General features: G+C 35.1%; 4 protein-coding genes across 10 annotated transcripts; 3 read left to right on the forward strand and 1 right to left on the reverse strand.

Annotated features, from left to right (window-relative positions):
* Window positions 1-1,286: 1,286 nt before the first annotated feature.
* LOC110601279 lies at window positions 1,287-6,215 on the forward strand. Of its 4 annotated transcripts, none has more exons than XM_043951339.1 (13): window positions 1,404-1,890; window positions 2,012-2,240; window positions 2,339-2,518; window positions 2,622-2,732; window positions 2,931-3,260; window positions 3,371-3,547; window positions 3,657-3,941; window positions 4,071-4,193; window positions 4,297-4,494; window positions 4,634-4,872; window positions 4,964-5,168; window positions 5,285-5,590; window positions 5,728-6,215. In XM_043951339.1, exons 2-13 carry the CDS (start codon window positions 2,055-2,057, stop codon window positions 6,016-6,018), a joined length of 2,631 nt encoding a protein of 876 aa, XP_043807274.1. In that variant the 5' UTR covers window positions 1,404-1,890; window positions 2,012-2,054; the 3' UTR covers window positions 6,019-6,215. The 4 variants fall into 4 exon arrangements, 3 of the variants coding, with proteins under 3 accessions (XP_043807274.1, XP_021594046.1, XP_021594047.1); XM_021738354.2 differs by having other exon boundaries at window positions 1,406-1,890; window positions 2,005-2,240; XM_021738355.2 differs by lacking the exon at window positions 1,404-1,890 and having other exon boundaries at window positions 1,920-2,240.
* A 133-nt stretch (window positions 6,216-6,348) lies between these two features.
* On the forward strand, window positions 6,349-8,558 carry LOC122721943. Its single transcript, XM_043951342.1, has 3 exons — window positions 6,349-6,882; window positions 7,968-8,359; window positions 8,520-8,558. The coding sequence occupies exons 1-2, from the start codon at window positions 6,700-6,702 to the stop codon at window positions 8,187-8,189; spliced, it is 405 nt and encodes a 134-aa protein (XP_043807277.1). The 5' UTR covers window positions 6,349-6,699; the 3' UTR covers window positions 8,190-8,359; window positions 8,520-8,558.
* Window positions 8,559-8,631: 73 nt separating this feature from the next.
* On the forward strand, window positions 8,632-11,677 carry LOC110601455. Of its 2 annotated transcripts, XM_043951341.1 has the most exons (9): window positions 8,632-8,778; window positions 8,939-9,115; window positions 9,214-9,498; window positions 9,636-9,758; window positions 9,843-10,040; window positions 10,180-10,418; window positions 10,510-10,714; window positions 10,838-11,143; window positions 11,270-11,677. In XM_043951341.1, the coding sequence occupies exons 1-9, from the start codon at window positions 8,767-8,769 to the stop codon at window positions 11,654-11,656; spliced, it is 1,932 nt and encodes a 643-aa protein (XP_043807276.1). In that variant the 5' UTR covers window positions 8,632-8,766; the 3' UTR covers window positions 11,657-11,677. The 2 variants fall into 2 exon arrangements, with proteins under 2 accessions (XP_043807276.1, XP_043807275.1); XM_043951340.1 differs by having other exon boundaries at window positions 10,838-11,677.
* An 878-nt stretch (window positions 11,678-12,555) lies between these two features.
* On the reverse strand, window positions 12,556-14,250 carry LOC110600937 (histidine-containing phosphotransfer protein 1). Of its 3 annotated transcripts, XM_021737886.2 has the most exons (7): window positions 14,098-14,250; window positions 13,860-14,004; window positions 13,577-13,740; window positions 13,394-13,462; window positions 13,091-13,162; window positions 12,880-12,952; window positions 12,556-12,770 (listed from the first exon to the last, which is right to left on the reverse strand). In XM_021737886.2, exons 2-7 carry the CDS (start codon window positions 13,917-13,919, stop codon window positions 12,711-12,713), a joined length of 498 nt encoding a protein of 165 aa, XP_021593578.1. In that variant the 5' UTR covers window positions 13,920-14,004; window positions 14,098-14,250; the 3' UTR covers window positions 12,556-12,710. The 3 variants fall into 3 exon arrangements, with proteins under 3 accessions (XP_021593578.1, XP_021593577.1, XP_021593580.1); XM_021737885.2 differs by having other exon boundaries at window positions 13,860-14,204; XM_021737888.2 differs by having other exon boundaries at window positions 13,577-13,707; window positions 13,860-14,200.
* Window positions 14,251-14,774: the final 524 nt, after the last annotated feature.

The raw sequence follows: 14,774 nt of genomic DNA on the forward strand, positions 1-14,774 counted from the left end.
CTCTCTAGTCTCTAGTCTCTAGTCGCGGCAGGCGAATCCAAAAATCTTTTAATCCAAGAGTAAATGAAACTGCTGTGTCCTTATCATTAAGACAGTACCATTAGATTTTTTATTATAGGTTTTACAAATTTCACTTATTGCAAGAATCTACAGGTTAAAGCGTGCAAACTCCTCTCTTTGCCACCGTTGATTGATCAAATGCTTGTTTGCGTATGGCCTTTTCTTGTTGTCAGATCAAATACTTGTTAAATCAATATAATGCTGCTGATAAAAATATCTAACTAAAAATATTACTTACAAAATATTAAAATTCAATTAAATTTTAAAGTTAACATATTTTTTTCCAAATCTCTTATCCTTTGTTTGGATCCTTAATTGTGAAGGGCAAATTAAAAAGGAGAAACTGGATATTCAATCAGTACTGGCCCAACCCATTTCATTATTTTTTTTTCTAAGAATCGATTTGATGTTAAGAGGTCCATACCAAAGAAAACCCATTTCTGACCATTTTGTGTCTGCCCTTTATAAATTACCTATAAGAAAATAATTGTTTATTTTTTATTTTTTTATTATATATATATATATATATATATATATCCATGCTTCATTGTCGGACAGGCTAAGGTTGCATTATTATTATTACTGTTGAATAAGTGAAAATATTCAGCCTCATGGTCATGGGGCTAGGTCTAGTCAACTATGATATAAATTACCTATAAGAAAATAATAATATTAATAATTTCAATTAAGGCATCATTGTTGAATTTTCATCATGGGACCACAAAACCAAACCTAAGTGTCAGTGTTTCCAAACCTGTTTTTATATAAAATTTAATTAATAAACCCATCATTTTCCAATTCAATATTGTAATTAAGTAAATTAGTATAAATAATTAGTAAAGATTTAAAAGAAACCTCAAACTTCATCATACAAGATGATTTTTAAAAATTATTCAGTTAAAAGTTATTTTTTTATATTTTTTTAATCAGATATTTTCAAATTATATACATCTATCATAATTTTCTTAAAGTCATATTTCAAAAAGTTGTAGGTTTCAAAGTTAAATAAATATTCAATTAGAAAAAAGAAATAGTAATTAAAAGGAAAAGGTTACTTGTCCTGTCCATCGAAACAGAGAGACTTAAACTTGGTGTTATATGTTAGGCAGTGCAATAATCGAGGGAGCGTTTTGAAGCAATTGGATAAAACCCTGTGTTTATGTTTGGTCTGGTTTTTTAGCATCAACGATATCTCTAAGTGGGTTCCACTTCCACTGTGGACTTATTTGTCCAAAACACAACATCACTCACCAGTCTGCACTGCAGCAGGAAATTCCCAAAACAGTATTAATATATTTGAATAACACTAATTTATTAATAAAAGAGAATGAACCATTAAAATTAAATATCAAAAGTCAATGCCCCTAGGAATATTAATGTTGTTGTTGAAGATTTTCTAACCCACATTTATGATTTTTTTTTAATTTGTTGATTATGTCCTCTCTTCCATTACCTTTCCCACTACTGTTTTTCCTCTGCAAAATCATAGTGGAATTAATGATAATCAGTTGCCTTCATTTCTATTCATCTCACTTATTTGCTTGATTTGTAGCCATTGATTTGTTAGCAGAGTTGCAGGAAAACTGATGAAATAGCAGTGACCTCACAGGGTATATATGCTAGGAGTGACATAACTAAATTGACCCATGAACATTCATCACTTCTTTTCCTTCCTCTTGGGATTTCAGAGTCCAAGAATCTATTCCAGTACTGTAGTGAACATAGAATTGTTTCTACTTTGTCTCCTCTTTGCTTGCTGCCATGTATAGTTACTGTATTCTTTCACATGTGAAACCATTACCTACAATATTTTCAACTCCAACTAATTAGGTTTGATTTGATCTTTTATCCTTCTCAGCTCTTTCTTCTTTCTTATCTTTTAGTCATTCTGCTGCTACACATGCTTGTCCTGTTTTTCATTCAAGACTGAGAATAATGTAACAGTTTGCAGGTTTTCAGAGAATAGACTCCCGATTGTCATTGGAACACAGAAAATGTTATTCCTGAGGACTTTCTGGGTGGTTATTTTATTGATCACTGGACTTTCTGCTCTTGCTGCTAATTTCGACACTGTGGAGGGTAGGCCACATCGGATTCTTCTGGATACAGATGTTGATACTGATGATTTCTTTGCTCTTCTGTACATCTTGAAGCTTAATAGATCAGAGTTTGAGTTGGAGGTGAAAGTCTTTATTCTTTTCTGATTATCAGCATGAAGTCTGGTTTCTGCCATTACCAGAAAGAGCTAGTAACCCTTGTTATTATGATCCTGGCACAGGCAATCACAATCAATGCAAATGCATGGACTGATGCAGGACATGCTGTGAACCAAATCTATGACATTCTTTACATGATGGGCCGAGACGACATAGCAGTTGGAGTGGGAGGTGAGGGTGGAATACTGGAAGATGGTACTATACTCCCAGATGTTGGTGGGTATCTTCCTATAATTGAACAGGTGCATTCAAGCAGCCTCTTTCTATAAGACATGGACAATTGAATGTTTTCATGTTGCCTTGCCGGTGAGGAAATTTTTTTTTTTTCATTTATATATTAAATAGGGAAATTCAACAGCAGGAGGTTGTAGATACAGACAAGCTATTCCTGTAGGTATTCGAGGACGACTAGATATTGATTCCAACTATGGCCTAAGGAAAGCTTTCCTACCGCAGGTAAGAAATCGGAAATATCATATTTGTGCTAACGTCCTAGTCCACATGTGAATTTCCTGCGGAAAAGAGCCCAGGAAATTTTTGATTTTGCAATCTCTCCATCCAACAGTCAAATCAGTTCATGTTCTAAAATTGAAGTGACGTCCTTTCCTTCATGTTTATATTTACAAGGAGCTCATTTTTCTGTTCATAAACCAGGGCAGAAGGAAATATTCTCCTCTTCGACAACCTACTGCCCAGCAAGTGCTGATAGATAAAATATCTGCAGGTCCTATTACTATCTTCATAACAGGAGGTCATACAAATTTTGCCATTTTTCTTATGAAAAATCCACATCTAAAGAATAATGTTAAGCATATATATACAATGGGAGGTGGGGTGAGGCCGCGAAACCCAAACGGCTGTTGCATTCGAAATGCAAGTTTGTCCTGCCGGCCAATACATTGTGGTGGCATAGGTAATCTGTTCACAGACTACAATCCTTATGCTGAGTTTAATATCTTTGGAGATCCATTTGCTGCATATCAGGCAAGCAAACATATAACTCCTTTGGAACTATGATCTTTGTCAGGTTTTTGCAATTAAAAATATTAAAGATTGGCTGCAAATATTACTGACACCTATGCCTCTATTTTCAGGTGATCCATTCTGGAATACCAGTAACCCTGGTACCCCTGGATGCAACAAATACAATTCCTATAAATGAGAATTTCCTCAAGAGATTTGAAAAGAGCCAACATACATATGAGGCGCAATACTGCTTCAGGTCCTTGAAAATGGCTCGTGATACTTGGTTTGATGACCAATTTTATACGGTATTTTCTGGATGTTTCTTTGTTTTAATGTCATTCTCAAAAAAAAAAAAAAAAAAGAAAAAAAAAAAAAGAAAGAGTCCGGTAAGGCCAATAATGAACATTCTTGCAGAGCTATTTCATGTGGGACTCATTTACATCAGGCATAGCAGTTTCTATCATGCGCAATTCGCATAGCCAAAATGGAGAAAATGAATTTGCTGAAATGAAATATATGAACATAACTGTAGTTACTTCAAATGAACCTTATGGAATATATGATGGTTCAAATCCATTCTTTGATGGCCGTAAAATTCCAAAGTTTAATCTAAAGAAAGGTGGAGTACACAGTGGCCATGTCCAGACAGGCATCAGAGATCCATTCTGCATTATGCAGAATAGGAAGGGAAGATGTCAGGTGATTGTTGAAAACATAGACCTTTAGTGCTTGATTTCATTTTGAGCTTTTGTGGTGATTAAGATTGCCTAATGTCTTCAATTCTAATTTTTAATGATCTTGGATCATTTGTTTATCATAACGTGATAGGATGGCTATACGAAGGAAGTAAAAGGTTCGGAGGGGGTACGTGTTCTCATCGCTATCAGAGCAAAACCTAATCCTGACACTAGTAGTGAACTTGACAGAGCATATTTCAAGAGTTTCTTGGATGTAAGTTCATTTAATTACCAATTTTCTGGTAAATTTCTTGTTGGATATTACTTCAATTTGATGATCCTTGAAGTGCTGAGGAACTGATAAAATTTTCATGCAGGTCCTGAATCACCCTCAGCAAACTGGGAAGTTCAATTTTACAACACAATTTCCTTATTATGAAGAAGTTATACGCAAACCAGAATTTGGTAGAATGAAACTGGGAAAGCCTGTTGTCTTTGACATGGATATGAGTGCTGGAGATTTTCTTGCTCTCTTCTACCTCCTTAAGTTACCTGCAGAAGAGATCAACCTCAAGGTAAGTGGGACGAATTTTCTAGCTAAAAGGAGCATAAATTGGTACCCACTCTCTTATGCAGTGCTTGATTACAGTTGTTTCAACATACAAGCCAGCACATTACTGATTAAATTTGCAACCTATTGGTATTTTCTTCCAGGCTATCATTGTAAGTCCAACCGGGTGGGCAAATGCTGCAACTATAGATGTGGTTTATGATTTACTGCATATGATGGGTCGTGATGACATTCCAGTGGGCCTAGGGGATGTATTTGCTATGGACCTGTCTGATCCTAGAGACTGCAAGTATGTGAAGGCCATTCCACAAGGCAGTGGCGGATTTTTGGATTCAGATACCCTATATGGGCTTGCACGCCATCTGCCACGAAGCCCTCGAAGGTGAAATTGTGTTATGTGGATATTGTTTGTGATATTTGTTTGCTTTTGGACTCGGTATACTTTTGTTCATATAAAGTTTTTCTCGTCAAAGGTACACAGCTGAAAACTCGGTAAAGTTTGGAGCTCCCCGCGACACAGATCATCCTGAACTCAGACAGCCTCTGGCACTTGAAATTTGGGATTCCGTAGTGGAAACATTGGAACCAGGATCTAAGATTAGCATATTGACCAATGGACCATTGACTAATTTAGCAAAGATTATTCAATCAAGGAAAAACACGAGCTCTGTGATTCAGGTCAGTAAACACGTTACCTTGTGTTAAGACAACATTCTGTTAGGACTTTTATCAATAAAATGTGCACAGTTACCTGTATGCAGTGAAGTAATTAAAGTGGCTTAATTTCATTGCAGGATGTGTATGTTGTTGGGGGACATATTAATCATGGCAATTTGGACAAGGGAAATGTGTTCACTGTCCATTCTAATGAATATACAGAAATGAACATGTATCTTGACCCCTCTGCCGCAAAGACAGTTTTGGAGTCATCACTGGACATAAAACTTATCCCGCTCAATGCCCAACGCAAAGCAAGTTCTTTCTCCGAAATCCTACAAAGATTGGGCAAGACAAACAGGACACCTGAGGCATTGTTTGCCCACCGTTTGCTGTCAAGGCTTTACCGGCTCCAACAAACTCACTACAGATACCATCACATGGTAAAATCATGTCTGACAGCTAGTCTCATGTTCTTTCAGTACCACACATGAATTAGTGTAGTCCCAAAAGAAATGTGTCGCCTGCTTTATCATTACTGGTTTTCCTGCTTGGTATTCAGAACACTATTATTCTGCAGGATACATTCTTAGGAGAAATTATTGGTGCTGTAGTCTTAGCTGGGGATTCCAAGCTGAACCCAATGTGGCAAATCAAGCCTATTAAGGTCCTGGCTGATGGTGTTGAATCCAAAGATGGACAAGTTATGGTAGATGAAGAAGAAGGAAAAATGGTGAATATATTGGAAACTATAGACCCTGCTGACCATTATGATATTTTTGCAAATCAATTGGGAGTTGCAAAGCAATCCGCTGTGATAGGAAGCTTTGAGGAGCAGAGGAGAATCTGGAGTGCTCAACCAAATTCTTGAAAATGAAGAGTATACTTGATAATTATTCTGATAGCTGGAAGTTGTTTGTTTCATGGGTTAGATACAGAAGCTTCATCAGTAAGCCTATACTCTTGTCAATAGAAACTAGCAACAGACTGATAATTGATGTAGAAAGCATTCACTGTATTTTGTACTTAGATCTGCAAAAGTATAATATTAGCTTAGAAAACATCAAACTACACTACTAGATTTGATTACTCAAACTGACTAATAAATCGATTCCACATGATATTGGGCCCCACAGTATATACAACGAGTATGCGTGGACGTACATGGAATTTGCAATAGCAATGGCTATAGATTAAACCATTTCTCTATAAGTGTTAAGTCACTTACCATATAAAACATCATTATCTCAAACTGTTTCTTCCTATTGGCGTATTGGGTAACTACTAACTAACACATAATTGCTTCTCCTTAAGACTCTTTGCTTGCTGCCATATATATTCCTTCACATCTCAAACCATATTACCTTCCATATTAAGGAAACTCCAACTGGCTACCGTCTCTCCTATCCTTCTAAGCTTTTTCTTTTTTCCTCTCTCTCTCTCTCTCTCTCTATATATATATATATCCATTTTTTTTTTAAAAAAAATATTCGAGAGTGCTCAGATGGACAATGTAATAGTTTTGCAGGACGCTTGAGGGTTGTGATTGAAAATGTTATTCCTGAGGAATTTCTGGGTGGTTATTGTATTGGTCACTGGACGAAATGCTGCTGCTAATTTAGACAGGGTTGAGGGTAGGCCACATCGGATTCTTCTAGATACAGACGTTGATACTGATGATTTCTTTGCTCTCTTGTACATCTTGAAGCTTAACAGATCAGAGTTTGAGTTGGAGGTGAGACTTTTTCTTTTTACTGTTTTCATTTTTTTTCAAGTAAATTACACTTTAGTTTTTAAATTATAATATAATTAATAAATTAAGTCCTGTAGTTTTAAAATCGAATATTTGAACTCTCTATTTTTTATTTCTTCCAAATATATAATTTCTTCATCCATTTCTCCATTATTTTAAAGATAAATGACAAATTTTTAAAAATTATTTTTTCTTTCCAAATACTCTGTAAATTTATTTTTTTCTTCCATTTCTCCATAACATTATCTACTAATAAAATTTTAATTTATTATCAGTTTATATTTATTATTCTAATACTCATTTTGATATTTATTATTTTAATATTCATTTCATATTTATCAAATATTTAAATAACATCAAAATTATCTAATGCTCTTATATCATCCCTTAATTAAATTAAAACTTATTACCAATTAATATTTATTAATTTAATAATTTTTTCATAATTTTTGAGTATTTAAATATATTTTAATAATTCTTTCTTCTTAATTTAATTGTTTCATGCTTCCTATATTTTAAATTTAAAATTTTTTATTAAAATCTTAATTAATTTAAACAATAAAATTATCCTCTACTTTAAAATTCAAATATAATCTATGATACTTAAAAGAATTATAGATATTTAAACAGGTCCATTATTTTGTTGCTTTGGTACTATTTTATATTATTTTTTGATATGTAAATTCTAATCTTATATTACAAATTAGTTCAAGAAATAATATATTAATGAAAAATATATTATTGTTATTATTTAATTAATTTGTTAATTTTATAAATAATAAACAGCATTATATATCGTTTTATTTAATTATTAATATATAAAATATGATCTTGGAAATTAAAGAAAAATAAATATATTGTTAATTTTTTATAAAAATAATCAAAATTATTTTAAAAGATTTTAATTCTTTTATTTTCCTTTTCATAAATTTTCTTGAAAATTAAACTGTGTTTATTATCCAAATTTAGGGTCTTTTAGCATTTCCTTGTCTTAAATGAGTATTTTTGGTTTGAGAATTGAGATAGATATACGTAAGAATTCGGGTTTTATTATGATGTGGGCACAGGCAATCACAATCAACGCAAATGCATGGAGTGATGCAGGGCATGCTGTGAACCAGATCTATGACATTCTTTACATGATGGGCCGCGATGACATAGCAGTTGGAGTAGGAGGTGAGGGTGGAATACTGGAAGATGGTACTATACTCCCAGATGTTGGTGGGTATCTTTCTATAATTGAACAGGTGAATTCAAGCAGGCTCTCTCTACAAGATATGGAAAATTAATATATAGTATAATGTTGCCCTGCCGACGAGGAATAAATTTTCATTGGCATATTAAATAGGGAAATTCAACAGCAGGAGGTTGTAGATACAGACAAGCTATTCCTGTAGGTCTTGGAGGCCGACTAGATATTGATTCTAAATATGGCTTAAGGAAAGCTTTCCTACCGCAGGTATGAACTTGGAGACATCATGTTTGTGTAAAGGTCCACATGACTTTCTGGGAAACGAAACCCAGGAAATGTGTGGTTCTGCAATCTCTCCATCCTTTCCTAATTTATGTTATTTTTATAAGGAGCTGAGCTGAGCTGATAGATTCTGTTGATAAACCAGGGTAGCAGGAAATATTCTCCTCTTCGACAACCTACAACTCAGCAAGTGATGATAGATAAAATATCTGCAGGTCCCATTACTATCTTCATGACAGGAGTTCATACGAATTTTGCCATTTTTCTTATGAAAAAACCACATCTAAAGCAGAATGTTGAGCATATATATATAATGGGAGGTGGGGTGAGGTCGGGAAAACCAACTGGTTCCTGCCCACAAAGTGCAAGTTCATCTTGCCTGCCTTCTCAGTATGTTGAACGAGGTAACCTGTTCGCAGAATACGATTGCAATCCTTATGCTGAGTTTAATATCTTTGGAGATCCTTTTGCTGCATATCAGGCAAATAAACAGACGACTCTTTTGGAGACTATATGATCTTTAATTTGTCAAAGTGTTAGTGAGACCTATGCTTGTATTTTCAGGTGATCCATTCTGGAATACCACTCACCCTCGTACCCCTGGATGCAACAAACACGATTCCTATAAATGAGGATTTCTTCAAGACATTTGAAAAGAGCCAACATACGTACGAGGCACAATACTGCTTCCAATCCTTGAAAATTATTCGTGATACATGGTTTAATGACCAATTTTATACGGTATTTTCTTTAAGATGTTTCTTTGTTTTAATATCCTAAAAAGCTCATTCTCAAAAAGTTGTCGTGTAAGGCCAACAATTTGGAGAACTTTCTGGCAGAGCTATTTCATGTGGGACTCGTTTGCGTCGGGCATAGCCGTTTCTATCATGCGCAATTCACATAACCAAAATGGAGAAAATGAATTTGCTGAAATGGAATATATGAACATAACTGTAATCACTTCAAATGAACCTTATGCGGCATATGACGGTTCAAATCCATTCTTTGATGGTCGTAAAATCCCAAAGTTTAATCTAAAGAAAGACGGAGTACACAGTGGCCATGTCCAGACAAGCATCAGAGATCCATTCTGCATTGTGCAGAGTGAGAAGGAAAGATGCCAGGTGACTATTTAATGCTTGATTTCATTTTCTGCTTGTTGGGGTAACTAATGCTGTATTTATGAAGATTACCTAATGACCCATGTTTTAATTCTTCAAACTTTGATGATCTTGGACCATTTGTTCTCATAACGGGATAGGATGGCTATACAAAGGAGATAAAAGGTTCGGAGGGGGTACGTGTTCTTGTTGCTACCAGAGCAAAACCTAATCCTGACAATAGTAGTAAACTTGACAGAGCATATTTCAAGAGTTTCTTGGATGTAAGTTCACTTAATTACTTATTTTCTTCCAAAATGTTTGCTTGCTTGATGTGCTGAGGAAGTGATTGAAACTTTTTCATGGAGGTTCTGAATCACCCACAACAAACTGGGAAGTTCAATTTTACAACACAATTTCCTTACTACAAAGAGGTTCTATACAAACCAGATTTTGGCAACAAGAAATTGGGAAAACCTATTGTCTTTGACATGGATATGAGTGCTGGAGATTTTCTTGCTCTCTTCTACCTTCTTAAGTTACCTGCAGAAGAGATCAACCTCAAGGTAAGTGGGACGAATTTTCTAGCTAAAAGGAGCATAAATTGTCACCCACTCTCTTATGCAGTGCTTGATTACAGTTGTTTCAACATACAAGCCAGCACATTACTAATTAAATTTGCAACCTATTGGTATTTTCTTCCAGGCTATCATTGTAAGTCCAACCGGGTGGGCAAATGCTGCAACTATAGATGTGGTTTATGATTTACTGCATATGATGGGTCGTGATGACATTCCAGTGGGCCTAGGAGATGTATTTGCTATGGACCTGTCTGATCCTAGAGACTGCAAGTATGTGAAGGCCATTCCACAAGGCAGTGGCGGATTTTTGGATTCAGATACCCTATATGGGCTTGCACGCCATCTGCCACGAAGCCCTCGAAGGTGAAATTGTGTTATGTGGATATTGTTTGTGATATTTGTTTGCTTTTGGACTCGGTATATTTTTGTTCATATAAATTTTTTCTCGTCAAAGGTACACAGCTGAAAACTCGGTAAAGTTTGGAGCTCCCCGCGACACAGATCATCCTGAACTCAGACAGCCTCTGGCACTTGAAATTTGGGATTCCGTAGTGAAAACATTGGAACCAGGATCTAAGATTAGCATATTGACCAATGGACCATTGACTAATTTAGCAAAGATTATTCAATCAAGGAAAAACACAAGCTCTGTGATTCGGGTCAGTGAAGACGTTACCTTGTGTTAAGACTTAAGACAACATTCTGTTAGGACTTTTATCCATAAAATGTGCACAGTTACCTGTATGCAGTGAAGTAATTAAAGTGGCTGAATTTCATTGCAGGATGTGTATGTTGTTGGGGGACACATTAATCATGGAAATTTGGACAAGGGAAATGTGTTCACTGTCCATTCTAATGAATATACAGAAATGAACATGTATCTTGACCCCTCTGCCGCAAAGACAGTTTTGGAGTCATCACTGGACATAAAACTTATTCCGCTCAATGCCCAACGCAAAGCAAGTTCTTTCTCCGAAATCCTACAAAGATTGGGCAAGACAAACAGGACACCTGAGGCATTGTTTGCCCACCGTTTGCTGTCAAGGCTTTACCGGCTCCAACAAACTCACTACAGATACCATCACATGGTAAAATATTACAATCTTAAAACTAGTCTCTCAAGTTCTTTCAGGACCATACATGAAATAGTGCAATCCCAAAAGAGAAGTTTAACCTACATTTTCTTGGCTTTCCTGCTTGATATTATTTTACAGGACACGTTCTTGGGGGAAATCCTTGGTGCAGTAGTCTTGGCTGGGGGTTCCTTGCTGAACCCAATCTTGCAAATCAAGCCTATTAAGGTCCTAGCTGATGGTGTTGAATCCAAAGACGGACAAACTGTGGTGGATGAGAAGCAAGGAAAATTGGTGAAAATATTGGAAACTGTAGACCCTGTGGCATATTATGATACTTTTGCAAATCAAATGGGAGTTACGAAGCAATCCGCTGTGATAGGCAGCTTTGAGGAGCAGAGAAGAATCTGGACAGGGACGGGAATGAATTCCCTTTTCCGGCCGCTTAAGAAGTGGGGCGGGGAGAATTTGGATATTTTCTTTTCTATTGTTATTTTTTTAATTTTAATTTATCATTATATAATATAAATGTGCTCATTAAAATTTAAATGTCAGAAAAACATAAGATTTAAAAAATATATATATTTTTATAAAAATATAATATTTCTATCCTTAAATATAAAAATAATTAAATTGTAATGAAAATAATTTTATTGGAGCGGGTCTCTCTCTTGTTGGAGATGAATTGTTTGGTGTCCCACCTATCTAGTTAGAAATGTAAACACTAGGAAAATATAACAGTTTGATAAAGATGCGGATGAATGGCTTTGATTTTTATCCATTGCAGAAATATTTTCATCTAAAAGTTTGGTGATGGTGATTGGCCCTTGTATCTTGGAGATTTATAATGAGAAGCAATATCAATAAAAGATATGGAAAATCTCATTTCACTATTAATTCCCACGTTTTGGCCATTTCCTAGCAGGATACAGACAGAGAGACAGCTCCAGCAGATTCCAGCTGACTTTCGGAATCATATCTTCCCTATTGATTCAGTTTTCCAGGACCCTACATTTACAAAAATGCATTGCCTTCTAATGTCTTGTCATTTTTCTGAATTCTTGGGCATAAACGATAAGGAATAGGGATAGCACATTCAGGATTACAAAACTGATAATGGTGATGAATAACTCCAAATTTTCTGAATTATACTAAATCTATCCACAGAGCTCTTCATCTCCATGGTCCTAGGGATCGCATCATCAATGGTGATTGAGATCAGCTGGTTAATTTCATCCCAGGAAACTACTGGGATTGCTTACTAAGTAAAAAGTGATCAATGGTGATCTTCAAAGTGACATGCTTAATGCAGCCTTTTTGTTAAAAGCTCCAGGTGTACGGTTTCTTTCTATACTATCAGCAGAAAAAATATCATAATGAATAAAAATTTAGAGGAGAAAAAAAGGAATAATTAGAAGAGAAGCATAAACAGCAAAGGTTCTCTTCATAAATGACAAGTGACAGTAGATGAGACTCTTTATCTTCACAGAACTCTAATAAAGCACATTAATGAAGCACAAAGACCAAAAGCAAAAAAATATATATATCTATAGTGATCTCCCCCCAATTTCAGTAGATAACCTTAAAAACTCAATTCTTCCATGGGAATTGACCCACCAGCTGCCACGATTTGTTGCTCCAGCTGCAATCAACAATACTTAACATATCAGAAACAAAGATCAATATAGACTTGACAAGTAGATTTTTTATATAAATGAATTTGCAATTGAACCAAAGCATACTCCACTCACCCTGATTAGATTTTCAAGCTTGTTCTTCACAAGATTATACTCTTGCTTTACTTGTTGCAGGCATTTCAGGCACCTGCAATCCAGGCATCCAACAACTTGTTAATTACTGTAAGCAAAGATTTCGTGGCTCATAACGCACATATGTGAGAAAAAAATATATATTGGAAAAGAAAGAAACAGAGCAAATAAAGGGGAGTAAGGAGTAGCTTACATTTCAGAGTTCTGCTCTTCACAGAAGTTGCGGAAAGCAATGCAGGCATTTCTAACTCTCTGTGCACCTATGCTGTTCAAGAGAAAAAAAAAAACCATTTTCGCTTTTCATCAAACAAGAAATGAACTAAACAGAAACAATTAAACACCGTCTCATTTTTCTACTCTGTCAGATCTGAAATGAATAGAATTTTACTTTTCTTTTAATTCTTTGCGATTCAATGAATTTTTGTGATGAATAATGTATGAGTCAATGGCTCAACAAGAAAGCAACGAGAATGCAAAGTAAAAAAGAAGACGGTACCTAGAGCTGCTACCCTTAAATTGATGCACATGGGCGTCAACCCTTTTGAAGTCCACAATTTGCTGATCTCTACAATATAAACAGGAACAAACCAAAGCAAAAAGCGAAAATACAGTCAGGTAGCTTGAATTAACCATTACAGTGGTTTGGGGGAAGGGGGCGGATTGGAGTGAAGGTACTTACAAGGCTCTGGTGAGATCATTAAGAAGCCTCTCAGAATCTTCAAAGAAGAGGGACACAACTTCAACAACAAAATCTGGGTTACTCTCATCTTGCAGGAGCTGAAGCTGTGTAAACTGACCATCCAGAAACCCCTTCACCCAAAAGAAACGAACAAAAATGAAAACCTAATACCAATTAAACACGAAAATAACCAAAAAGAAAGACAAATAGATAAACACGAGATAAAATTCAAGAAACCAAGAAAAACAAGAACTAAAGCAGATTCACTTTTGCAGTGCTTTACCTCCCTAAACAAGGACTTCATATATTCAACCCATGTTCTCTGCATCTGACCCACCTCCATACTTGTCTCTGCTGCGCCCTCGCTTTCTCTCTCTCTCTTTCTCTGCTGTTGAGCAAGAAAGCTTTGTTGGCTTGAATTTGCAGATCTTGAGGAATTATTGCACAATCAAAGTGTAAATAAATGCTTTTTGAGTACGTAAATATGGTACCCAGTAGAGCACTAATGGAGTCTTGTCTACCTTTTTTATCCTCTCCTCAGGATTTGCGCAATGTTCTGTTCTTGAGCCTTTTCGCTCACAGAATCAGACCCCCCACCATTTGCTCCTCTTCTTACAGCACTTAAAGAGCATTTAAGCCCAAGTTTCAACCTTTACTTCTTGTAATCTCTTTTTTTTTTTCTTTTTTCTTTTTTCTTTTAATTATTATTATTTTATTTATTTTTATTTAATGTGCTCATGAAACTTTGGTTGGTCACACAAATTGGGTAAATTATATAATATGTCCCTTAAAATTAAGGATAGTTTCTTTTTTGTCCAATTTTATTTTATTATAAAAATTTCACTCAATTTTAATTTTATTTCGATAAAAGTCTTTTTCAGATTAAAAATATAAAATTATTTTTTCATCTTCCTTTAATTTCTATTCTTAATATTAATTTATTAAAAATACCAATACTAATTTATTTAAAATATTAAGAATTTTAATTAAATATTATGTAAATAAATAAATATTCAGAAATTTAACTTGAATTCTTGAATTCTTCCAGATATAAAGGACATGTTATAAGTAATATGATAAACCCCATAAAATAAAGAGGCATGAGGGAACATAACTTGTCATAACAAGCTGGTAAGATTAATTTGCCGGTTAACCACTCTGCTTCAACTGCCAATGCCATTTCTGGACCTTCTTCCTT

The sequence above is a fragment of the Manihot esculenta genome, chromosome 15 (genome assembly GCF_001659605.2).
Source record: "Manihot esculenta cultivar AM560-2 chromosome 15, M.esculenta_v8, whole genome shotgun sequence".
Lineage (NCBI taxonomy): Eukaryota > Viridiplantae > Streptophyta > Magnoliopsida > Malpighiales > Euphorbiaceae > Manihot > Manihot esculenta.